The sequence below is a fragment of the Pseudopodoces humilis genome, chromosome 1 (assembly GCF_049639895.1).
Source record: "Pseudopodoces humilis isolate 2021_Gansu_Grassland_sample_001 chromosome 1, ASM4963989v1, whole genome shotgun sequence".
Classification (NCBI taxonomy): domain Eukaryota; kingdom Metazoa; phylum Chordata; class Aves; order Passeriformes; family Paridae; genus Pseudopodoces; species Pseudopodoces humilis.
Window position 1 is genome coordinate 5,135,787 of NC_142200.1, and position 25,754 is coordinate 5,161,540.

General features: G+C 52.9%; 1 protein-coding gene across 1 annotated transcript in view; it reads left to right on the plus strand.

Annotated features, from left to right (window-relative positions):
• COL22A1 (collagen type XXII alpha 1 chain) overlaps positions 1-25,060 on the plus strand; it is a 240,622-nt gene extending 215,562 nt beyond the window's left edge. The window contains exons 62-65 of the mRNA XM_014258290.2: positions 19,970-20,036; positions 21,731-21,913; positions 22,278-22,355; positions 23,311-25,060. Of these exons, the coding sequence (XP_014113765.1) occupies positions 19,970-20,036; positions 21,731-21,913; positions 22,278-22,355; positions 23,311-23,498 (516 nt within the window). The 3' untranslated portion in view covers positions 23,499-25,060. The remainder of the gene's footprint in view (positions 1-19,969; positions 20,037-21,730; positions 21,914-22,277; positions 22,356-23,310) is intronic.
• The last annotated feature ends 694 nt before the right edge of the window (positions 25,061-25,754 follow it).

Sequence of the window (25,754 nt, forward strand, 5' to 3'; positions counted from 1 at the left end):
GCTATCAAAAATGCTTAGTACTTAATGACAGAATTGTTTCTTTTGTCACCAGTGACACATCTTTTTCTCATGCAAAATTTGTGACAGCAAGAAGGTAACAAATAGACCAACTCTGTATTTATTAACAATGCTATTGATTAAAACTGAAATGTCACTTAGCTATTTAATTAAATCTCATGTTTTTAATGAAGAACAACTTCTGATTCAGAAGAACTCACTAGGTTTTCATAAACAGAGGACACAAACCGCATCCTTGTATGTTAAAAGAGTAAGTGTGAGGAAAAAGCAACACTTTTGTAAGCAGCTGATCTACAAAAGAATGAAGCCTTTAGGTTGACCAGACACATTTTCAAGAAATGCAAAGAATAATTTTAGCCAAAAAAATTGCAAATTGTATTTAAAATGAAACATCTTACTTTCTGATTTATAAAAGAAATTTTTGCCCTTGCTGCTTGAAAATGGTTTATTGTTTAAATGTAGCTACAATTTTTTTTGAGTTTTTGCAAAAGCAAGAGCCTGGCTACCCTAAAAGCTTTTTATTATTATTATTTACTTGGAAAGCCACAATCTAAAAAATTATTTTACTTATCAAAAATGCTTTCATAATTTTTTAGTTACATCATTCAGAGTTGTTCACATTACTTTCAGTTTCTACAGCTATTGCAGCTGTACAACAGCAACAGCACAAAAGACCTCAGAGGAAGGAATAAAGATACTGTAACTTGAGGGCTGGGTAGGGGGCCAAGGCCAGGAAGCCACATCCCCTGCCTCTCTTCAACAGCCTGAAATCAGGCAAAACCTTGTACTGCTTTGGAAGAATAGGTATCATATGCATGTACTGGCTTCTGTTTCCCGAGATAAGGCCTGTTGGCAGGGGATGCATCCAATATGAGTGTTTTTACCAAGTCCAGATACCCAGCATTAGAACCTTTGGGGCACATGTACATCTCTCTGTGAGGAAATGTGCCATGATGAAAAAGAACATGGGATCTCTGCTGTGATCTGATAGGGAAGAGATGTCTCCTGATGTGATTTCTATAACTTGTCCTATAAATGCATAGTAAGAAGATTTTCTTAAGGATGGACATGGGAACAGTGTTGCAACAAGTGACCTCGGGACGCAGCTCCCTGCTTAAACCACTGAGACCATGGTTTTCTAGCAGGCTGGGAACAGAGAATGACTTTGACTCTGTATCCCACAGCACAGTCCTGGAAAAGCTGACAGCCCAGGGCTTGGGCAGGGGTACTCTTTGCTGGGTTAAGAACTGTCAGGATGGCCATGTCCAGAGAGTGGTGGGGAATGGTGCTGCATCCAGTTGGTCTCTGGTGACTAGTGCTGTCCCCTGTGGCCAGTCCTGTTCAGTGTCTGTCCTGCTGATGTGGCCAAGGGCATTGAGGGTATCCTCAGTAGGAAATTTGTGATGACACCAAGGTGGGTGGGAGTGTTGATGTGCTGGAGGGTAGGAAGGATCTTCACGGGGATGTGGACAGGCTGGATTGATGGTGTATGGCCAGTGGGGTGAGGTTCCAGAAGAGCCAGGCCTGGGTCCTGCCCTTGTGTCCCAAGAATCCCCTCAGTGCCCCAGGCTGGGGGCAGAGTGGCTGGAAAGCTGCCCGGCAGGAAAGGCCATGGGGGTGCTGGCTGAGAGTATCCAAACTGACATGACCTGGCATGTGCCCAGGTGGGTAAGGGGGCCAGTGGCCTCCTGGCCTTCTGTGTCAGCAGCAGCGTGGCCAGCAGGACCAGGGCAGTGATTGTCCCTCTGAGCTGGGCTCTGGGGAGGCCACACCTGGAGTGCTGCGTGCAGGTGTGTGCCCCTGGTAAGGTGTGGTCAGTGAGAGATGCCTGTGTGTGAATGAAGGTGCCAAAGAGACCATCTACCAACAATGGGGATTTTATTTAACAAGAAATGTGGGGTAGAGAGGTAGGGATGGGAAAGAAGAGAGTGAGAAGGGGAGGAGGGGGTAAAGTTGGGGTGGGGTGCCAATGCCACCCGGACCTGCCACTGGGAGCCGATCATTCTCAGGGGGAGCCGGCATCTCAGGGCCTCCTCCTGGTTCTGGCTCTGGGCTCAGTCCTCTCGCTGCCCCCGGAGGCAGCTGAAGGAGAAGAGCCGGCGCAGAGCCCGCCGGGCCGTCTTGGCGATGGAGCGCCATCGCCGTGGGGCCGGGGGCTGCGGGACGGCTGCGCTGCCGGCGGGGCAAGCAGGAGCGCTGCGTGCCAGGGGCTGGGCAGGCAGCGGGCAAGCCCCTGCCGGCTCCCCAGCCCTGCGGGGCTCTTCCTGGGGAGGGGCGGCCTGGGCACAGCCAGCCTCAAGCCATTCCACGACAATCTCCTCCATGGTTTTGGCAGACGAGGCGCAAACCAGAGACATCTTTGCCTCTTCGGGAAGAGCCATGGGGAGAGGTTTGCTGTGCCCCTCATTGCAGGGATCACCGTCTGCCGCTGGTGCTGTCTCTTCCTCTTCTTCTTCTTGTGTTGGGAGAGACAGTGTGCTCTCTGGCCCACTCTGCATCTCTCCTGCCGCTGCTCTGTCATGGAGCTCTTCTTCATCCCGTATTTCCAGTACCTGGTTTAGAAGGGTACTTGATGGCGAGTCTCCAGAGACAGAGCACAGCTGTTCCAGCAGGTCAGGATGTGCAATCTCTGTGTTGTTTTCTGCCTCTCCTGTGGAGCCCTTGGCAAGAGCATCAGAAGGCATGGAGTTGTCTGCGACAGGGTCCAGCTCAGCCAACAACTGGTCAAGAGACACAAGCTGGGAGAACTTTTGTGTCTCTCCTGCAGCATCTTCCGTCACGCTGGATGCACTGTGCAGGTCCGAGGGGCCTACAGCTGGCTCCAGGGTGGGGCATGGTGGATCCCTGGAGATGCATGTGGACCTTACGGGGTTTTCTTTGTCTTCTAGGGAGGAGAAGATGTCTCTAAACATCACATCATACACTTTGTCTTCCATCTCCTCCAGCTGCTTACTCATTTTACAAAGACGAAGCATCACAGCTTCGTCGTCCTCTGGGCACAGCTGCTTGCGATGTGCACTTTGCTTGGCTGGATGATGAATTGCCTCTGCCCTCTGGTGCCCACTCAACCACTTTGTGGTTCTCTGGGTGGACTCGATGGGCCTGTTCTCACGAAGACATGGGCCCAGGTCTCTGAACACATCACTGCAGGTGCTGCTACCATGCCCTTCCAGAAGCTCGAGGAGCACCTCTGTCTCAGAGTGCCCCAGGTGCTGCCAAGCCGGCTGGCTCCCAGTGCAGATCTGCACGCTGTGTGTGGGTTGCATGGGTGGCAGGCGATGGCCCTGCCTTGCCGCTGACCCATGCCAGAGCCCTTCGGTTCTACTTGCCAGGGAAGGTGTTTCCCAGGCTCCACCAGCAGCCACAGTGCCCCATGGTGAAGGTGTCATGAGCTCTTGGTAGCCACTGGCCACAGAGCCCACAACATGTGCTGTGCCTCTGGGAGAAGACCCAGAGGCTGCTGCTGCTGGCAGAGGGGGCAGCTTGACCCTTGCCGAGGCTGCTCTTTGCATTTGAGGGCTGAGCTGGCAAGGAGGTTCCAGTGGCAATTGAGGGCCATGGAGAGGCGGCAAGTCGGACACAGACAGTCTCTGTGTCTGTGTGACACTGCCACGTGGCATCTTGACTGTTGAGATGACCTGAGGTGGTCCCTGTGGCTGGCTGTGGCTCACCTGTGGAAAGCAGGGGTAGGAGTGGGAGGGAGGTGACTGTGTGGGCACGGTGTCCCCCACTTGCCAGCAAGCCCAGGCCTGGCCCCAGGGCAGGTGCTGGCCACAGCAGCCAGGCTGGGCTGGGTTCCCAGCTGTGCTCGTTGCCTCTGGGTCATTGCTGTGCCTGAGCCATCCCATCATTGGCTCCCTTGCAGAGCGTGGCCTGGTGCCAGGCCTGGCTGTCTGTGCCCCGGGGCTTCCGCCAGGTCCCACTGCAGCCTCTCCCTCCATCCCCGGCCCTCACCTTTTGCTGCTTGGATAGCAGTGACTGCCCCTCACGGGGCTGGTCATGGGCATTTGCCTCCTCTTTCTTCCACATTGTGGGAGTGCTCTGACAAACACTGGCCACAATCACCCAGGGGAGCTGCTGCCTCCAGAGAAGCTGCTGCCTCCTCAGAGAGCTGCTCTCCTGGGAGTGGCCACTGCAGGGATTTGTTGCCCCCACAGTCACGACACGGACCCACGTCACAAAGGCCTCTGGGCACGATGTCACCGTGGGTCACAAAGGCCTGGTGGGCACGGCCACCCTTTTTTTCCAGAGGCCAGGTGGTTTCCATGCAGACAAGCCTGGTCACAAAGGCCTTTTTTAGGCCTTTCTCCCTCTCTTTCCCTATGCTAGTTCTTCTTCCAATCACTTGTAGCTCTCATTTCTCCCACCTTGTGTGTTCCTCCCCTAAACATCCCAAAAGAAGCCTTTTGCTGGTGGCCAACTGTGTTTTACCCATCCAACCAAGCATGTGTCCCAGCACTTGGCCCCAACACCAGATAAAAAGGATCATCAGAAGGCAAAAAATCATTGAATTTAATCTGGCCACTACTGTAAAAGACAATAAAAAGTCTTTGTTAGAAGAGATTAGGAACACAGGAGTGCCAAAGAAAAATCTCCTTTCTTTATTCGATGTGGGGGTGAGGGGAACGTGATCACAAAGGACGAGGAAAAGCCTGAGGTACAGATTGCCTTGTTTGCCTCAGCTTTCAGGAGTCAGATGGGTTATCTGGAGGACAAGCAGTCCCCTGAGCTGGCACACAGGGACAGGGAGCAGACCTGACCCCCTGCAATCCCTGTGGAAGTCATTGGTGACCTACAAGAGCTGCTGAGACCCTGACAAGTCTATGGGGCTGCCCAGAGACCCCCAGGGGTGCTGAGGGAGCCCATGGAAGAGCTTGCCAAGCAACTCTCCCATCCTTCATTGTCATCATTCCTGGCCAGTCGGGGAGGTCCCAGGTGACTGGAGGTGCCAATGGGACACCCATGCCCAAGAAGGGCTGCAGGAAGGATGTGAGGAACTGCAGGCCTGTCAGCCTGACCTCGGGGGCCCGGTGAGGTTCTGGAGCAGATCATCGTGAGGGGGATCACAGGGCCCAGAGAGGACAACTGAGGGATGAGGCCCAGCCAATGTGGGTTTAGGAAAGGCGGGTCCTGCCTGAGCAACCTGATGCCCTTTGCGCTGAGGATGACACGCCTCAGGGCTGTGGGAAAAGCTGTGGATGGAGTCTCTCCGGACTTGAGCCAAGCCTTTGACTCTGTATCCCACAGCACAATCCTGGAAAAGCTGACAGCCCAGGGCTTGGGCAGGGGTACTCTTTGCTGGGTTAAGAACTGTCAGGATGGCCATGTCCAGAGAGTGGTGGGGAATGGTGCTGCATCCAGTTGGTCTCTGGTGACTAGTGCTGTCCCCTGTGGCCAGTCCTGTTCAGTGTCTGTCCTGCTGATGTGGCCAAGGGCATTGAGGGTATCCTCAGTAGGAAATTTGTGATGACACCAAGGTGGGTGGGAGTGTTGATGTGCTGGAGGGTAGGAAGGATCTTCACGGGGATGTGGACAGGCTGGATTGATGGTGTATGGCCAGTGGGGTGAGGTTCCAGAAGAGCCAGGCCTGGGTCCTGCCCTTGTGTCCCAAGAATCCCCTCAGTGCCCCAGGCTGGGGGCAGAGTGGCTGGAAAGCTGCCCGGCAGGAAAGGCCATGGGGGTGCTGGCTGAGAGTATCCAAACTGACATGACCTGGCATGTGCCCAGGTGGGTAAGGGGGCCGGTGGCCTCCTGGCCTTCTGTGTCAGCAGCAGCGTGGCCAGCAGGACCAGGGCAGTGATTGTCCCTCTGAGCTGGGCTCTGGGGAGGCCACACCTGGAGTGCTGCGTGCAGGTGTGTGCCCCTGGTAAGGTGTGGTCAGTGAGAGATGCCTGTGTGTGAATGAAGGTGCCAAAGAGACCATCTACCAACAATGGGGATTTTATTTAACAAGAAATGTGGGGTAGAGAGGTAGGGATGGGAAAGAAGAGAGTGAGAAGGGGAGGAGGGGGTAAAGTTGGGGTGGGGTGCCAATGCCACCCAGACCTGCCACTGGGAGCCGATCATTCTCAGGGGGAGCCGGCATCTCAGGGCCTCCTCCTGGTTCTGGCTCTGGGCTCAGTCCTCTCGCTGCCCCCGGAGGCAGCTGAAGGAGAAGAGCCGGCGCAGAGCCCGCCGGGCCGTCTTGGCGATGGGGCGCCATCGCCGTGGGGCCGGGGGCTGCGGGGCGGCTGCGCTGCCGGCGGGGCAAGCAGGAGCGCTGCGTGCCAGGGGCTGGGCAGGCAGCGGGCAAGCCCCTGCCGGCTCCCCAGCCCTGCGGGGCTCTTCCTGGGGAGGGGCGGCCTGGGCACAGCCAGCCTCAAGCCATTCCACGTCAATCTCCTCCATGGTTTTGGCAGACGAGGCGCAAACCAGAGACATCTTTGCCTCTTCGGGAAGAGCCATGGGGAGAGGTTTGCTGTGCCCCTCATTGCAGGGATCACCGTCTGCCGCTGGTGCTGTCTCTTCCTCTTCTTCTTCTTGTGTTGGGAGAGACAGTGTGCTCTCTGGCCCACTCTGCATCTCTCCTGCCGCTGCTCTGTCATGGAGCTCTTCTTCATCCCGTATTTCCAGTACCTGGTTTAGAAGGGTACTTGATGGCGAGTCTCCAGAGACAGAGCACAGCTGTTCCAGCAGGTCAGGATGTGCAATCTCTGTGTTGTTTTCTGCCTCTCCTGTGGAGCCCTTGGCAAGAGCATCAGAAGGCATGGAGTTGTCTGCGACAGGGTCCAGCTCAGCCAACAACTGGTCAAGAGACACAAGCTGGGAGAACTTTTGTGTCTCTCCTGCAGCATCTTCCGTCACGCTGGATGCACTGTGCAGGTCCGAGGGGCCTACAGCTGGCTCCAGGGTGGGGCATGGTGGATCCCTGGAGATGCATGTGGACCTTACGGGGTTTTCTTTGTCTTCTAGGGAGGAGAAGATGTCTCTAAACATCACATCATACACTTTGTCTTCCATCTCCTCCAGCTGCTTACTCATTTTACAAAGACGAAGCATCACAGCTTCGTCGTCCTCTGGGCACAGCTGCTTGCGATGTGCACTTTGCTTGGCTGGATGATGAATTGCCTCTGCCCTCTGGTGCCCACTCAACCACTTTGTGGTTCTCTGGGTGGACTCGATGGGCCTGTTCTCACGAAGACATGGGCCCAGGTCTCTGAACACATCACTGCAGGTGCTGCTACCATGCCCTTCCAGAAGCTCGAGGAGCACCTCTGTCTCAGAGTGCCCCAGGTGCTGCCAAGCCGGCTGGCTCCCAGTGCAGATCTGCACGCTGTGTGTGGGTTGCATGGGTGGCAGGCGATGGCCCTGCCTTGCCGCTGACCCATGCCAGAGCCCTTCGGTTCTACTTGCCAGCGAAGGTGTTTCCCAGGCCCCACCAGCAGCCAGAGTGCCCCATGGTGAAGGTGTCATGAGCTCTTGGTAGCCACTGGCCAAGGAGCCCACAACATGTGCTGTGTCTCTGGGAGGAGACCCAGAGGCTGCTGCTGCTGGCAGAGGGGGCAGCTTGACCCTTGCCGAGGCTGCTCTTTGCATTTGAGGGCTGAGCTGGCAAGGAGGTTCCAGTGGCAATTGAGGGCCATGGAGAGGCGGCAAGTCGGACACAGACAGTCTCTGTGTCTGTGTGACACTGCCACGTGGCATCTTGACTGTTGAGGTGACCTGAGGTGGTCCCTGTGGCTGGCTGTGGCTCACCTGTGGAAAGCAGGGGTAGGAGTGGGAGGGAGGTGGCTGTGTGGGCACGGTGTCCCCCACTTGCCAGCAAGCCCAGGCCTGGCCCCAGGGCAGGTGCTGGCCACAACAGCCAGGCTGGGCTGGGTTCCCAGCTGTGCTCGTTGCCTCTGGGTCATTGCTGTGCCTGAGCCATCCCATCATTGGCTCCCTTGCAGAGCGTGGCCTGGTGCCAGGCCTGGCTGTCTGTGCCCCGGGGCTTCCGCCAGGTCCCACTGCAGCCTCTCCCTCCATCCCCGGCCCTCACCTTTTGCTGCTTGGATAGCAGTGACTGCCCCTCACGGGGCTGGTCATGGGCATTTGCCTCCTCTTTCTTCCACATTGTGGGAGTGCTCTGACGAACACTGGCCACAATCACCCAGGGGAGCTGCTGCCTCCAGAGAAGCTGCTGCCTCCTCAGAGAGCTGCTCTCCTGGGAGTGGCCACTGCAGGGATTTGTTGCCCCCACAGTCACGACACGGACCCACGTCACAAAGGCCTCTGGGCACGATGTCACCGCGGGTCACAAAGGCCTGGTGGGGAAGGCCACCCTTTTTTCCAGAGGCCAGGTGGTTTCCATGCAGACAAGCCTGGTCACAAAGGCCTTTTTTAGGCCTTTCTCCCTCTCTTTCCCTATGCTAGTTCTTCTTCCAATCACTTGTAGCTCTCATTTCTCCCACCTTGTGTGTTCCTCCCCTAAACATCCCAAAAGAAGCCTTTTGCTGGTGGCCAACTGTGTTTTACCCATCCAGCCAAGCATGTGTCCCAGCACTTGGCCCCAACACCAGATAAAAAGGATCATCAGAAGGCAAAAAATCATTGAATTTAATCTGGCCACTACTGTAAAAGACAATAAAAAGTCTTTGTTAGAAGAGATTAGGAACACAGGAGTGCCAAAGAAAAATCTCCTTTCTTTATTCGATGTGGGGGTGAGGGGAACGTGATCACAAAGGACGAGGAAAAGCCTGAGGTACAGAATGCCTTGTTTGCCTCAGCTTTCAGGAGTCAGATGGGTTATCTGGAGGACAAGCAGTCCCCTGAACTGGCACACAGGGACAGGGAGCAGATCTGACCCCCTGCAATCCCTGTGGAAGTCATTGGTGACCTACAAGAGCTGCTGAGATCCTGACAAGTCTATGGGGCTGCCCAGAGACCCCCAGGGGTGCTGAGGGAGCCCATGGAAGAGCTTGCCAAGCAACTCTCCCATCCTTTATTGTCATCATTCCTGGCCAGTCGGGGAGGTCCCAGGTGACTGGAGGTGCCAATGGGACACCCATGCCCAAGAAGGGCTGCAGGGAGGATGTGAGGAACTGCAGGCCTGTCAGCCTGACCTCGGGGCCCGGTGAGGTTCTGGAGCAGATCATCGTGAGGGGGATCACAGGGCCCAGAGAGGACAACTGAGGGATGAGGCCCAGCCAATGTGGGTTTAGGAAAGGCGGGTCCTGCCTGAGCAACCTGATGCCCTTTGCGCTGAGGATGACACGCCTCAGGGCTGTGGGAAAAGCTGTGGATGGAGTCTCTCCGGACTTCAGCCAAGCCTTTGACTCTGTATCCCACAGCACAATCCTGGAAAAGCTGACAGCCCAGGGCTTGGGCAGGGGTACTCTTTGCTGGGTTAAGAACTGTCAGGATGGCCATGTCCAGAGAGTGGTGGGGAATGGTGCTGCATCCAGTTGGTCTCTGGTGACTAGTGCTGTCCCCTGTGGCCAGTCCTGTTCAGTGTCTGTCCTGCTGATGTGGCCAAGGGCATTGAGGGTATCCTCAGTAGGAAATTTGTGATGACACCAAGGTGGGTGGGAGTGTTGATGTGCTGGAGGGTAGGAAGGATCTTCACGGGGATGTGGACAGGCTGGATTGATGGTGTATGGCCAGTGGGGTGAGGTTCCAGAAGAGCCAGGCCTGGGTCCTGCCCTTGTGTCCCAAGAATCCCCTCAGTGCCCCAGGCTGGGGGCAGAGTGGCTGGAAAGCTGCCCGGCAGGAAAGGCCATGGGGGTGCTGGCTGAGAGTATCCAAACTGACATGACCTGGCATGTGCCCAGGTGGGTAAGGGGGCCAGTGGCCTCCTGGCCTTCTGTGTCAGCAGCAGCGTGGCCAGCAGGACCAGGGCAGTGATTGTCCCTCTGAGCTGGGCTCTGGGGAGGCCACACCTGGAGTGCTGTGTGCAGGTGTGTGCCCCTGGTAAGGTGTGGTCAGTGAGAGATGCCTGTGTGTGAATGAAGGTGCCGAAGAGACCATCTACCAACAATGGGGATTTTATTTAACAAGAAATGTGGGGTAGAGGGATAGGGATGGGAAAGAGGAGAGGGAGAAGGGGAGAGGGGGGAAAGTTGGGCTGGGGTGCCAATGCCACCCAGACCTGCCACTGGGAGCCGATCATTCTCAGGGGGAGCCGGCATCTCAGGGCCTCCTCCTGGTTCTGGCTCTGGGCTCAGTCCTCTCGCTGCCCCCGGAGGCAGCTGAAGGAGAAGAGCCGGCGCAGAGCCCGCCGGGCCGTCTTGGCGATGGAGCGCCATCGCCGTGGGGCCGGGGGCTGCGGGACGGCTGCGCTGCCGGCGGGGCAAGCAGGAGCGCTGCGTGCCAGGGGCTGGGCAGGCAGCGGGCAAGCCCCTGCCGGCTCCCCAGCCCTGCGGGGCTCTTCCTGGGGAGGGGCGGCCTGGGTACAGCCAGCCTCAAGCCATTCCACGTCAATCTCCTCCATGGTTTTGGCAGACGAGGCGCAAACCAGAGACATCTTTGCCTCTTCGGGAAGAGCCATGGGGAGAGGTTTGCTGTGCCCCTCATTGCAGGGATCACCGTCTGCCGCTGGTGCTGTCTCTTCCTCTTCTTCTTCTTGTGTTGGGAGAGACAGTGTGCTCTCTGGCCCACTCTGCATCTCTCCTGCCGCTGCTCTGTCATGGAGCTCTTCTTCATCCCGTATTTCCAGTACCTGGTTTAGAAGGGTACTTGATGGCGAGTCCCCAGAGACAGAGCACAGCTGTTCCAGCAGGTCAGGATGTGCAATCTCTGTGTTGTTTTCTGCCTCTCCTGTGGAGCCCTTGGCAAGAGCATCAGAAGGCATGGAGCTGTCTGCGACAGGGTCCAGCTCAGCCAACAACTGGTCAAGAGACACAAGCTGGGAGAACTTTTGTGTCTCTCCTGCAGCATCTTCCGTCACGCTGGATGCACTGTGCAGGTCCGAGGGGCCTACAGCTGGCTTCAGGGTGGGGCATGGTGGATCCCTGGAGATGCATGTGGACCTTACGGGGCTTTCTTTGTCTTCTAGGGAGGAGAAGATGTCTCTAAACATCACATCATACACTTTGTCTTCCATCTCCTCCAGCTGCTTACTCATTTTACAGAGACGAAGCATCACAGCCTCGTCGTCCTCTGGGCACAGCTGCTTGCGATGTGCACTTTGCTTGGCTGGATGATGAATTGCCTCTGCCCTCTGGTGCCCACTCAACCACTTTGTGGTTCTCTGGGTGGACTCGATGGGCCTGTTCTCACGAAGACATGGGCCCAGGTCTCTGAACACATCACTGCAGGTGCTGCTACCATGCCCTTCCAGAAGCTCGAGGAGCACCTCTGTCTCAGAGTGCCCCAGGTGCTGCCAAGCCGGCTGGCTCCCAGTGCAGATCTGCACGCTGTGTGTGGGTTGCATGGGTGGCAGGCGATGGCCCTGCCTTGCCGCTGACCCATGCCAGGGCCCTTCGGTTCTACTTGCCAGCGAAGGTGTTTCCCAGGCCCCACCAGCAGCCAGAGTGCCCCATGGTGAAGGTGTCATGAGCTCTTGGTAGCCACTGGCCAAGGAGCCCACAACATGTGCTGTGTCTCTGGGAGAAGACCCAGAGGCTGCTGCTGCTGGCAGAGGGGGCAGCTTGACCCTTGCCGAGGCTGCTCTTTGCATTTGAGGGCTGAGCTGGCAAGGAGGTTCCAGTGGCAATTGAGGGCCATGGAGAGGCGGCAAGTCGGACACAGACAGTCTCTGTGTCTGTGTGACACTGCCACGTGGCATCTTGACTGTTGAGGTGACCTGAGGTGGTCCCTGTGGCTGGCTGTGGCTCACCTGTGGAAAGCAGGGGTAGGAGTGGGAGGGAGGTGGCTGTGTGGGCACGGTGTCCCCCACTTGCCAGCAAGCCCAGGCCTGGCCCCAGGGCAGGTGCTGGCCACAACAGCCAGGCTGGGCTGGGTTCCCAGCTGTGCTCGTTGCCTCTGGGTCATTGCTGTGCCTGAGCCATCCCATCATTGGCTCCCTTGCAGAGCGTGGCCTGGTGCCAGGCCTGGCTGTCTGTGCCCCGGGGCTTCCGCCAGGTCCCACTGCAGCCTCTCCCTCCATCCCCGGCCCTCACCTTTTGCTGCTTGGATAGCAGTGGCTGCCCCTCACGGGGCTGGTCATGGGCATTTGCCTCCTCTTTCTTCCACATTGTGGGAGTGCTCTGACGAACACTGGCCACAATCACCCAGGGGAGCTGCTGCCTCCAGAGAAGCTGCTGCCTCCTCAGAGAGCTGCTCTCCTGGGAGTGGCCACTGCAGGGATTTGTTGCCCCCACAGTCACGACACGGACCCACGTCACAAAGGCCTCTGGGCACGATGTCACCGCGGGTCACAAAGGCCTGGTGGGGAAGGCCACCCTTTTTTCCAGAGGCCAGGTGGTTTCCATGCAGACAAGCCTGGTCACAAAGGCTTTTTTTAGGCCTTTGTCCTTCTCTTTCCCTATGCTAGTTCTTCTTCCAATCACTTGTAGCTCTCATTTCTCCCACCTTGTGTGTTCCTCCCCTAAACATCCCAAAAGAAGCCTTTTGCTGGTGGCCAACTGTGTTTTACCCATCCAGCCAAGCATGTGTCCCAGCACTTGGCCCCAACACCAGATAAAAAGGATCATCAGAAGGCAAAAAATCATTGAATTTAATCTGGCCACTACTGTAAAAGACAATAAAAAGTCTTTGTTAGAAGAGATTAGGAACACAGGAGTGCCAAAGAAAAATCTCCTTTCTTTATTCGATGTGGGGGTGAGGGGAACGTGATCACAAAGGACGAGGAAAAGCCTGAGGTACAGAATGCCTTGTTTGCCTCAGCTTTCAGGAGTCAGATGGGTTATCTGGAGGACAAGCAGTCCCCCGAGCTGGCACACAGGGACAGGGAGCAGATCTGACCCCCTGCAATCCCTGTGGAAGTCATTGGTGACCTACAAGAGCTGCTGAGATCCTGACAAGTCTATGGGGCTGCCCAGAGACCCCCAGGGGTGCTGAGGGAGCCCATGGAAGAGCTTGCCAAGCAACTCTCCCATCCTTTATTGTCATCATTCCTGGCCAGTCGGGGAGGTCCCAGGTGACTGGAGGTGCCAATGGGACACCCATGCCCAAGAAGGGCTGCAGGAAGGATGTGAGGAACTGCAGGCCTGTCAGCCTGACCTCGGGGCCCGGTGAGGTTCTGGAGCAGATCATCGTGAGGGGGATCACAGGGCCCAGAGAGGACAACTGAGGGATCAGGCCCAGCCAGTGTGGGTTTAGGAAAAGCGGGTCCTGCCTGAGCAACCTGATGCCCTTTGCGCTGAGGATGACACGCCTCAGGGCTGTGGGAAAAGCTGTGGATGGAGTCTGTCCGGACTTGAGCCAAGTCTTTGACTCTGTATCCCACAGCACAATCCTGGAAAAGCTGATAGCCCAGAGCTTGGGCAGGGGCACTATGCTGGGTTAAGAACTGTCAGGATGGCCTGACAGTGTCCAGAGAGTGGCTTTGAATGGTGCTGTATTGAATTAGCATCCAGTCAGTAGTGGTGGCCCCTGGATCCAGTCCTGTTCAGTGTCTGTCCTGCTGATGTGGCCAAGGGCATTGGGGGTATCCTCAGTAGGAAATTTGTGATAACACCAAGGTGGGTGGGAGTGTTGATGTGCTGGAGGGTAGGAAGGATCTTCAGGGGAATGTGGACAGGCTGGATTGATGGTGTATGGCCAGTGGGGTGAGGTTCCAGAAGAGCCAGGCCTGGGTCCTGCCCTTGTGTCCCAAGAATCCCCTCAGTGCCCCAGGCTGGGGGCAGAGTGGCTGGAAAGCTGCCCGGCAAGAAAGGCCATGGGGGTGCTGGCTGAGAGTATCCAAACTGACATGTCCTGGCATGTGCCCAGGTGGGTAAGGGGGCCGGTGGCCTCCTGGCCTTCTGTGTCAGCAGCAGCGTGGCCAGCAGGACCAGGGCAGTGATTGTCCCTCTGAGCTGGGCCCTGGGGAGGCCACACCTGGAGTGCTGTGTGCAGGTGTGTGCCCCTGGTAAGGTGTGGTCAGTGAGAGATGCCTGTGTGTGAATGAAGGTGCCGAAGAGACCATCTACCAACAATGGGGATTTTATTTAACAAGAAATGTGGGGTAGAGGGATAGGGATGGGAAAGAGGAGAGGGAGAAGGGGAGAGGGGGTAAAGTTGGGCTGGGGTGCCAATGCCACCCGGACCTGCCACTGGGAGCCGATCATTCTCAGGGGGAGCCGGCATCTCAGGGCCTCCTCCTGGTTCTGGCTCTGGGCTCAGTCCTCTCGCTGCCCCCGGAGGCAGCTGAAGGAGAAGAGCCGGCGCAGAGCCCGCCGGGCCGTCTTGGCGATGGAGCGCCATCGCCGTGGGGCCGGGGGCTGCGGGACGGCTGCGCTGCCGGCGGGGCAAGCAGGAGCGCTGCGTGCCAGGGGCTGGGCAGGCAGCGGGCAAGCCCCTGCCGGCTCCCCAGCCCTGCGGGGCTCTTCCTGGGGAGGGGCGGCCTGGGCACAGCCAGCCTCAAGCCATGCTGCGCCGGCCTCGTCCACGGCAGCCGAGGCACACCCTGCAGCCGTGTTTGCCTCTTCGGCCCGTGCCGTGGGGAGAGGCTCGCTGACATCGCCCTCATCGCTGCCATCGTTGTCTGCCGTAGAAGATGCTGGCTCTTCCTCTTCTTCTTGCGGTGGCAGATCCAGCGCGCTCTCTGGCTCTTTGTCCGTCTGCCCTGCTGCTCCTCTTTCTTCCTCCCACTTTTCCAGGAGCTCGTTTAGAAGAGCATCGCAGGGCAGTGACTCGCCAGAGGTGGAGCACAGCTGTTCCAACAGGTCGAGAGCTGCCGTCTCTGCCTTGTTTTCTGCCTGTCCTTCCGAGTCTGTGGTCACGCCCAAAGTGCCGTGGGGCACCTGGGAGCCTGCAGCAAGTTCCGGGGTGACCCTTGACTCATCCCTGAGGACACATCCTTCTTTGCCTTGCGGTGGCAGAAACAAGGTGCTCTCTGGCTCGCTGTCCCTCTCTCCTGCTGCTTCTCTGTCAGGAAGCTCTTCTTGCTCCCAGTCTTCCAGGAGCTCCTTGATGACAGTGTCACAGGACAGCGAGTCATCAGAGATGGGGTCCAGCTCGGCCAGCAACTGGTCCAGAGACACCAGCTCAGAGGACTTTGGTGTCTCTCCTGCAGCGTCTTTGGTCACGCTGCAAATGCTGTGAGGCACCGCGGGGCCTGCAGCTGGCTCCAGAGTGGGGCTTGGTGAATCCCTGAGGATGCACCTGGGCGTCGTGGGGCTTTCTTTGTCATCCAGGGGGGAGAAGCTGCATCTGAACAACAGCTCATCCACCTCCTGCATCGTTTTATCCGCACGATGCAGCAAAGCCTCATCATCCTCTAGGCACAGCTGCTTGTCACGTGCACTCTGCCCGGTGGGCTGACGCATTCCCTCCCTTCCTTGGCATCCACTTAACCACTTTGTGGTTCTCAGGGTGGACTCGATGGGCCTGTTCTCCCGCAGATGTGGGCCCAGCTCTCTGAAAACGTCTTTGCAGACGCTGCTGCTGGGCCCTCCCATCAGCTTGAGGAGCACCTCTCTCTCAGAGTGCTCCAGCTGTTTCCAAACCGGCAGGGTCCCAATGCCGAGCGGGTCCCCATGTGCAGGTTGAATGGGCGGCAGGTGATTGTCCTGCCTTCCCGCTGACCCATGCCGCTTGTACAGCAAGGGCTGCCACTCATGGGGCTGGCCGCGAGCATTCGCCTGCTGCTGCCTGGACATCTTGAGTGTGCTTTGCCAGACACTGGCCACAAGCACACCGGGTAGCTGCTGCCTTCGGAGAAGCTGCTGCCTCCAGTGAAGCTGCTGCCTCCTCAGAGAGCTGCTCTCCCGAGAGTGGCGACTGTCGGTATTTATAGCCCCCATGGTCATGACGTTGACCTGTGTCACAATGGCCTCTGCACGTGATGTCACCGCGGGTCACAAAGGCCTGGTGGGCAAGGCCACGCCCTGTCCCTGAGGCCTGGCGGTTTCCATGCAGCCAAGCCTGGTCACAAAGGCCTTTTTTAGGCCTTTTCCTTTTGACTTTGCCTTTGCTTGTTCTGTTCCCAATGACCTACAGCTCTGTGTTGTCCCACCTTGTGTGTTCCTCCCCTAAACAATCCCAAAGAAGCCCTGTGCCATGCTGAAGTGTTATACCCATCCAGCCAAGCATGTGTCCCGGCCCTGAGCCCAGGCAGAAGGATCATCAGCAAGCAAAAATCTGTTTGAATTTAATCTGGCCACTACTGTAAAAGACAATAAAAAGTCTTTGTTAGAAGAGATTAGGAACACAGGAGTGCCAAAGAAAAATCTCCTTTCTTTATTTGATGTGGGGGTGAGGGGAACATGGGCACAAAGGACGAGGAAAAGGCTGAGGTACAGAATGCCTTGTTTGCCTCAGCTTTCAGGAGTCAGATGGGTTATCTGGAGGACAAGCAGTCCCCTGAGCTGGCACACAGGGACAGGGAGCAGACCTGACCCCCTGCAATACCTGTGGAAGTCATTGGTGACCTACAAGAGCTGCTGAGATCCTGACAAGTCTATGGGGCTGCCCAGAGACCCCCAGGGGTGCTGAGGGAGCCCATGGAAGAGCTTGTCAGGCAACACTCCCATCCTTTATTGTCATCATTCCTGGCCAGTCAGGGAGGTCCCAGGTGACTGGAGGTGCCAATGGGACACCCATGCCCAAGAAGGGCTGCAGGAAGGATGTGAGGAACTGCAGGCCTGTCAGCCTGACCTCGGGGCCCGGTGAGGTTCTGGAGCAGATCATCGTGAGGGGGATCACAGGGCCCAGAGAGGACAACTGAGGGATCAGGCCCAGCCAATGTGGGTTTAGGAAAGGCGGGTCCTGCCTGAGCAACCTGATGCCCTTTGCGCTGAGGATGACACGCCTCAGGGCTGTGGGAAAAGCTGTGGATGGAGTCTGTCCGGACTTGAGCCAAGTCTTTGACTCTGTATCCCACAGCACAATCCTGGAAAAGCTGACAGCCCAGAGCTTGGGCAGGGGCACTATGCTGGGTTAAGAACTGTCAGGATGGCCTGACAGTGTCCAGAGAGTGGCTTTGAATGGTGCTGTATTGAATTAGCATCCAGTCAGTAGTGGTGGCCCCTGGATCCATTCCTGTTCAGTGTCTGTCCTGCTGATGTGGCCAAGGGCATTGAGGGTATCCTCAGTAGGAAATTTGTGATAACACCAAGGTGGGTGGGAGTGTTGATGTGCTGGAGGGTAGGAAGGATCTTCAGGGGAATGTGGACAGGCTGGATTGATGGTGTATGGCCAGTGGGGTGAGGTTCCAGAAGAGCCAGGCCTGGGTCCTGCCCTTGTGTCCCAAGAATCCCCTCAGTGCCCCAGGCTGGGGGCAGAGTGGCTGGAAAGCTGCCCGGCAGGAAAGGCCATGGGGGTGCTCGCCAACAGGGTCCAAACATGAGCCAGCATTTGCCCAGGTGGGTAAGGGGGCCGGTGGCCTCCTGGCCTTCTGTGTCAGCAGCAGCGTGGCCAGCAGGACCAGGGCAGCGATTGTCCCTCTGTGCTGGGCACTGGGGAGCCTACACGTTATATTCTCTATTGTCGTGGTTTTAAAGCATTAACTAAAAAAATTACTAGAAAACTTACTTATTTCTTGCTGTGAGATATGGATTAGAACAAGAACAAAACAGGCTTAAAATTTAAAAGGAATAAAGAAATTTTATTAACAAAACTACAAGAATAAGAACACCAGAATAAACTTCCAGAAAACTCTTTTATCCCCCACTACCTAACCATTTCCTTGTTCACATGACAACATAGAGACAGAAAAGTTTGGAACTTTGATGTTTAAAACAGTCCCAATTCCTGCTAGAGTCTTTTCATCAGTCTTTGTAGAGAAACAGAAGTCTTCTTCTGCTAATCTATGGAGTTTCTCACAAGAAAGCTATTTCTGTTATAGCTCTCTATTTTTCTGATGCCAGCTGCCCGGAAATCTGCCATCAGTTCACTCCTCCCATTTCACATCACTCTGAGGTGTGTATGGGTCAATGAGTCTAGGGATGTCATTTTTAAGGATGAGTTATTCAAAGGCAAAAGTTCTCTTCATCTGTCTCTGTGAGCTTCTCTGGAAAACAGAAGTTTTCTCTTTGCCTCTACAATGGCCCTAATTCTTCAACTATTACTTCTCCCCACTCTGTTCCAGCACCTCATTGTATCACAACTACTCCAACTTTTGCTCAAAATCCACACTTCGAACACTCCATTCCTCCCAATATACTCTGTCATGAATTAAAGGAGTTTTTTCAGATCACTATTGTCCATCTCCATAGATTTAACAGAAAAATATTTCAGCTTACAAAGCATCTCCTTACTCTCTACCTTTTCTGAAGTTTAATTCTTTTCTTTACTGTCTCTAATAGTTTATAAAGTCTCTTTACATGTTGATTATTCTCTTGTTCTTTCTCTGGAAAAAAGGATTAATCTACAAGTCTCATCTGGGTAATGAAAAGGTTAAAATCTTGCCCAGGCTTTGTAGATAGTTCTGTGACCTCTGCTGGAGCAGCAGCTGGAGTTGTCTGTGATGGAAGATTCTTCATAGCTTCTCTAGAGAGTGTGGTCACTGTCTCAGCCCGCTGCTGGTCAAGAGCTTTTTGCTTTCTTTACTCAGCAGTCTCTGGTGAATTCAGTCACAGCAAAAACTGCAGCCGAGCCAGGGACCGGCCTGGCCTGGCCAGAGCCCGGGGCAAGCCCCGCAGGCCCCATCTCCTGGCCGGGAGCCGTGGCAGGCCCAGCCCAGCCTCTGCCCGGGCCACATGGCCTGGGCAGGGGACGGGAAGCCAGCTAAAGCCCAGTTACCTTTTACAGCCAGGAAACAAAGAGACAAAGAAATTCCCAGGCTTAGGTCTTAAGGTGGTGTTCACAGGTTGATCTCACTTTTCAATGGTTAAAACTGCTGTCAATTCTTAGAAATGGCCAGCTGTTGGCTAGGAGAAAAACTCCCATCAGCCGCCAGTAGTTTTAACTTCCTTAGGTGTTCTTCTTTGTTTTCTTAAATGCCAATCTATCACATCTATGCAGTTCTGGGCCTCTCATTTCAGTAAGGATGTTGAGGTTCTGGAGTAGTTCTAGAGAAGAGAACAGATACAGTGAAATGTCTGGAACCCAACTCCTGTGAAAACTGAGGGTGCTAGTTTTGGTCATCTTGGAGAAAGGGACCCTTATGGGCCATTTTATTGCTCAATAAGTGCCTAACAAGAGGATGTATCCACATGGAGTTCAGTCTCTTCTCTGAGACAGCTAGTGATAGGACAAGAGGACATAGTCTCAGGCTGTGCCAGGGAGGTTTATTTTTAATACTATGAAGAATTTCCTCATAGAAGGGATACTTAAATCTTGGAATGGGCTGCCTTGGGAACTGGTGAAGTCACTGTCCCTGGAGGTGTTTAAGGAACGACTGGACATGTTACTCAGTGCCATGGTTTACTTGACATGGTGGTGTTCAGTCAAAGGCTGGACTTCATGATCTCAGAGGTCTTTTCTAGTCCAAATTATTTTGTGATCGTTTTGAGTCCATTTACATTCCTGTTTTAGGCAGAGCAAGCAGCCCGGTGTGTGCTGTGGGTGATTACATGGCACCTGCTGAGCCCTTTATGGAGGGCTCAGTTTGCACATCATAGAATCAACAGAGTGTTTTGGGTTAAAGGGACCTTGATGATCATCTTGTTTCAACCACCCACCCACCATAAGTAGGGATGCCACCCACTAGAGGAGGTCGCTCCAAAGTCCACCCAACTTGCCTTGAACACTTCCAGGGGTGGGGCACCCACAGTTTCTCATGGCAGTGTGTTCCAGTGCCTTGCCACTCTCACAGTAAAGAATTTCTTCCTAACGTCTAATCTAAATCTCTCCTCTTTTAGTTTAAGACAGTTTCCCCTTGTCCTATAAGCATCTGATCCCTTGACTGTGGATGTCTAGTCTTATCACTGTGATTCTGACTCTTTAGGGAGAACCTCCATCTCTAGAGACTTTGAGGAGACTCATCCAAGAGGAGTTATCCAAGCAGCTAGATGGTAAGTAATTGGTATCAGGAAGCCAGAAGATGGATCTGAGAGTATGGAAGGATGCTTTCCTTCCCATAGCTGTGCTGGCACCTGAACCTCTCATGCTTAAGAAAGGTAGTATTGCAGCAAGCTTGCTTGGAAGATGTGTGAAATGAAATGTGGTTTACAGTTCCCCAGGCTTCGATGTTCCCAGCAATAGCACAGAAAGTAATCAGAGTAGATTGTAAACTTTTAAGGTCCCAGCTGGAGAAGAAATGCTCCTGATTTTTGCCAGTGACTTGATACTCATCAGTGTAAGAAGAGGGGCTGGAGGGGATATGGGCTGCTGTTTCTCTCAAAGTACATGAATTGCAGACCACTACTGATCCCATTGACAGTGAAATGCAGAGCTATAGTCCTCACACAGCTCTTGATGCAGCTGACACACAGCTGCAGGCATTTTGTTCTATGCTAAAGATCACTATGCTAAAGGTAAATGGGGTGATTATTTCACAGATTTTATGTACACACTCTCAGTCTTCAATATCCACACCAGTCTGAAAGCACTTAAGATAAATGAAGAGAAGATAGAACACTCTCCTCCCTCTATTCTGTTGGATGTTTATGTGATGCTGAGTTTTATGAGCTCTCAAGGTTGTCATGGTGTAACCCCAGTCAGCAGCCAAGGCCCACGCAGCCGCTCACTCACTCCCCCACCAGCAGGATCAGGGAGAGAATCAGAAGAGTAAAAGCTGGAAAACTCATGGGTGGAGATAAAGACTGTTTAATAGGGAAAGCAAAAGCTGTGGCCAGAAGCAAAACAAAGCAAGGAATTAATTCTCTGCTTCCCATGGGCAGGCAGGTGTTCTGCCAGCTCCAGGAGAGCAGGGCCCCATCACAGTAATGGTTACTTGGGAAGACAAACACCATCACTGCAAATGTTCCACCCTTCCTCCCCTCACTTTATATATGATGAGTTTATATGAGCATGATGTCATGTGGTGTGGAATATCCCTTTGGTCAGTTTGGGTCACTTGTTCTGGCTGTGTCTCTTCCCAGCCTTCCCCACACCCCCAATTTCCTCCCCAGTGTGGCCATACAGAAAGCAGAAAAGACCTTGGCTCTGTGTAGGCCCTGCTCAGCAATAACAAAAACATCTCTGTATTATCAACACAAATCTAAAACAAGCCCCCTACCAGCCCCTGGGAAGCAAATTAACTCTACCCCAGCCCAAAACAGCATGGTTGTTCAGGGTCTTAGCACTGAAATGGCAGGCAGTGTGTGCCTGCCTGGAACAGCCTGGAACAAGAAAAGCTTTCTCCCTACACAGCACCCATGTGGCATCTCTGCATAACAGAAGCAGTAGGAAAAGGCTCTCCTTTTCAGAACAGCAGTGGCCCCAGTTTAATAGGGATCCATCAGCTGCACAACTAAAGGAAGGGACATTTCAGATTCTTGGAGTATAAGGAGCAGAGGATGAGTGAAAACTTTATGATAAAGTATGAAATTTAGGAGAAATTTAAGGCTACCAAGAAATGAGATTTAAATAATTTAGAGAGGATCAGGGAGTCACAGTCATGGATTATGGGGGAACAAAAAATGGCTGGTCCTGGAAAATGCAGCTGTGACAGTACTTAGACTTTACTTGGGCCCCTGTTTCTGGCTCTCCGTCTCTTAGAGCATAGTCCTTCTAGTATAACAAATCCATTTCCCTCTCTTCACAGCGAAGTTACCCTATATCCTGGCTCAGATACAGCCTGCACAGGTAAAAGCATCCCATGGCAGACCAGGACCTCCTGGTCCCCCTGGGAAGGAAGGACTCCCAGGAAGAACTGGCCCTCCGGGAGAGCCTGGGCGGCCTGGACAGACAGGGTCTGAAGGGCCACCTGGACCAACTGGTCCCAAAGGTAAGTGAAACTTGGTGTGTTGGGGCAGTCCAATAAAAGGATGTATCCACTCCACTTTGGCATCTACCTTTCCTTTTAGTAGTTTATAAATTGTCCTCAAAATGCAGGTATTGGAAGCAACCTCAGTCTGTTGAACCAGAGGTGTTGAATATGACCAGCAATTGCTGGTGTGTTTCATCTCTGGCCAGAACAAGAGTGGGGCAAGTCTTCATTCTCACTTGATGTCCACTCTCAGAGGATTGGCCACAATTAGGAACTGTTTTTACCAAATATATTGGCTTCAGTGTGAATGGAAGACTTATAGTAGTGTTTATTTCCATAGATCACACTCATCAGTTCATATTTTTTCTTTCCTTCTCTAAAGGAGAAAGAGGAGCAAAGGGTGAGAAAGGAGACACTGGCGTTGGTCAACGAGGGGAAATGGGTCCTCCAGGAATTCCAGGTGTGTTAGTCAGAACACTCCACAAAACACATCACTTAGAACAACTACCAGGACACAGGTCTCTGCTGTACTAGAGAGGTGATCAGGATGACATAAAAACAACGTACACGATTTCTGTAGGATGTGGCCCAAAGGGCAGAACTATATCACTAACATCATATCTGGCCACCTTTATTTCCTCAGCCTGATGAATGAATACACTGAACCATCTCAGTTACAGCTAAGTTAACTGACCTTTAGGTCAAATCCAAAGTGAAGCTTTAACTATTAGATGCACTGTGAAGTGTTTTCTCTGTCCTTGGCAGAGTCTTCCGGTGACCAAGCTGAACCCAGAGCTTCAGGCATCTTCAGATGTTATAAAAGGTCATATTGAACACATGTGCCTTGGGGATACAGCTTCGGCTTTACTGTTACTGACAAAGAAGGAGCAAATACAGTTTGTCTTCAGTGTGATATTAGGAACCATTGATCAGTTCTGCCTTCACTGCTTTCTTGGGAAAAGAACTATGGGAAACCCTAATAACCCCATAGTCTGCATTCAGCAGACTGGCCTTGCATTGCCTTCAAATAACAATGTGCCTGCTATGCTCTGCAGCAGTGAGTTACCTCCCTAGGCTGGCTCTTGCCTCCACTTTCCCATTCTCACCTCCTGTCTGTCAGGGCTGTATGTCATTAGTTGTCTCATGCAGCTCCATGACTTCAGCATGGAGGTAGAGGAAGTGCAGCCGTTTCAAAGCTGAGCATCCCAAGGTTGCCATAGGGAGTGGAAATCTTAATTTCAGAGGAGACACTCTAGTTAAAACCTCAAGATGCATCCTAGCACATCCAAACCTATGGAAGCTGCTGTCTACACCCAAGTTTGGCAGCAAAGCCATCTCCTGTTACACTGCAGAGTACTGCACGCTGGGCATGTTACTCTGGTGCCACTCACCAAGGGCATTTTTTTCTATTTCAGGCCTCCCAGGGGAGCCTGGTTATGCCAAAGATGGGATGCCAGGACCTCCTGGCCCTCAAGGTGAAGCCGGTGTGCCAGGTCTGGCAGGTCCCCAGGGACCCCCGGGAGCCAATGGACAGTGTGACCCCTCTCAGTGCGCTTACTATGCAAGCCTGGCTGCCCGGCCTTCCAATGTCAAAGGGCCATAGCGTGCAGGGAGCACCCCCAGACTTGTTTTGAAAACTTGAATTCCTCACACTTGCCAAGAGCTCTCCAATGTCTTCAGCTGTGTTTCTTTTGCAGGAGGCCTTCTAAAGCCAACAAATGCTGCCGGTCGGTCAGATTATTTTTATGAATTATAATTATTATTATTATTATTATTATCTTTGATGTGATATGTGAACTTATTTTTTTGTTTGTTTTCTCTAACATCAGGGCATATTAAAATGTTAAAAATAAGTGGAATTTTTTTCCTCTTTTGAAGAGCATATAATAGCAATGTGTTGTGTGACTGTTTATGCAAAACCATTCCAATGCCAAATTTTTAATCTGTTACCTGATTAATTCTTTCCAAAGCTTTATCCCTCACCCTTTCAACTGAAATCAAATCCTGCAGCCTGGGGCATTAACTGTGACACACAGGCACAGGATTGTTGGTGCTATTTGACATCCACATGGAGGAGAGGAAGATAAAGTCATGCCAAAGCTAGGAAAGGTATCTCTAGTACATCCAACTCCCAATGGACAATTTTGAACAACTAGTGTGTGCTTTCCAGAAGATCCCTGTTAAATTTAATATTCTTCTGCTGATAAATGAATCAATATTCTATAGGAGCTACTTTTTCATTGAGTCATGTGGAATTTCATAATAAAGGCCTGAAGGGATGACACAGAAGATCTAAGATCTCCCTGTATTTGAGAGTTTTGTTCCAAGAAATGGAGCTTACTTACCTCCGTCAGGGATATGCCTTTTCAAGGTTATCCTCTGTCAGGTCAAGGATGCGAAATCCCCTGTCAGCACATGCACAGCTCCCCACCACTGCTTCACCCAAAAATCAGCCAGAGCAGCATAGAAAGTCCCCTGGTATTAAAAACTCAGGAAGGCAATTGTGGCCCAATTCACCATTTTGGTTGATCCATTAGGACAATAACTTGGCAAGCTGTGTTACTTAGGGGGCTGGTGCATAGTGCAGGCTGGTCTAGGAGGGTGTTGATCTTTGATGAAAGGATCAGAGCACAGAGATGTTCAGAATCATGGGGGAAAATTGTGTTTGAGGGTGAAAGCAACAAGCCAGAAATTGGCTATTTCTCCTTATCAGCTAATTGCCAAAATCAACTTGAGAATGCAAAGACAAAGTAAAAAGGGGATGGAGTCTGAAAAGACCTTCACAATAGGTCATTTGTGACCTAAACCCTCTGACCAAGCCATGCCACTCAATATGAGCAGATCTGAGAAGTGATCAGGCCTTGGCTATGTGCCAGCCAGCAAAGCAGCTGCATTTTCAAACCTCTTCTGCACAAAGCAGTTTGTAGTGAGAGATGGGAGTAATGGACCTGACACAGGCACTAAGTGCTGAATGTGTTTGGGAATCTCATCTGTTCTTTTGGAGACAGAAAAGAGGCACCCTGCCCTGCTAACACATTCACCATATGGCATGGGGTTTCCAAACTGGCCAGCCCAAGCAGAAGCCACAGCTGTAGCTAACCAGCCCAGAATCAGACCCTGAGGCTAAAGCCCAGAGATAAACATTTGCCAGCCTTGGAGTCTTTTCTCACCCAGTAGAAGATAAAATTTGTCTCTGCTTTATCGAAAAATGAAATTAAATAACAAGTATAAATGCCAGGGTTAAACAAAGTCTTTACTGTGTAGCTCTCAATGGTGCTATTTTTGCTATTTCCTATGCAAATAAACTCTTTGATTTGATTTTACTGTGTTTCTTGCTATGCAAAGACCAATCAAAGTGGAAATATCATGAAGTGAAAAGCTCACCACTTTTAAGTAACTCTCGACGGTGTATCTGTTACTGTGCTGCATCTTGGGTTAGTTTGCTGGATTTTAGTATTAAAAAAACGGGTTGATCACACATTTAACAGTAACATTCTTCTTAGTCCAGGCTGAGATTTCATCCCTCCAGTGATGAGGCAGAGCAGGGTCCTTATTTGAGAGCACCTCCTAACATGGGATGAGACATTGTTTTGGGTAAATGCGGTGGTAATGAAAAGGTATTTTGGAGGTCAAACATGTTGGCTGGGCCATGCAAATGTGACATTTAATTCCTGTCGTGATGGTGACTCCTTAGTCTCTACAGGTTTGCTCCCATCATGTGTGTCTGATGTGCCATGATGTGCCATGTCACAGAATTCAGCACATTCTGGTGCACCATGAGAAGGGAATATACATAATGCTGTTCTTTTAAACAAAATTCAGGGTCTTAAACTCCTGCGAGGTCATAGAATCATAGAAT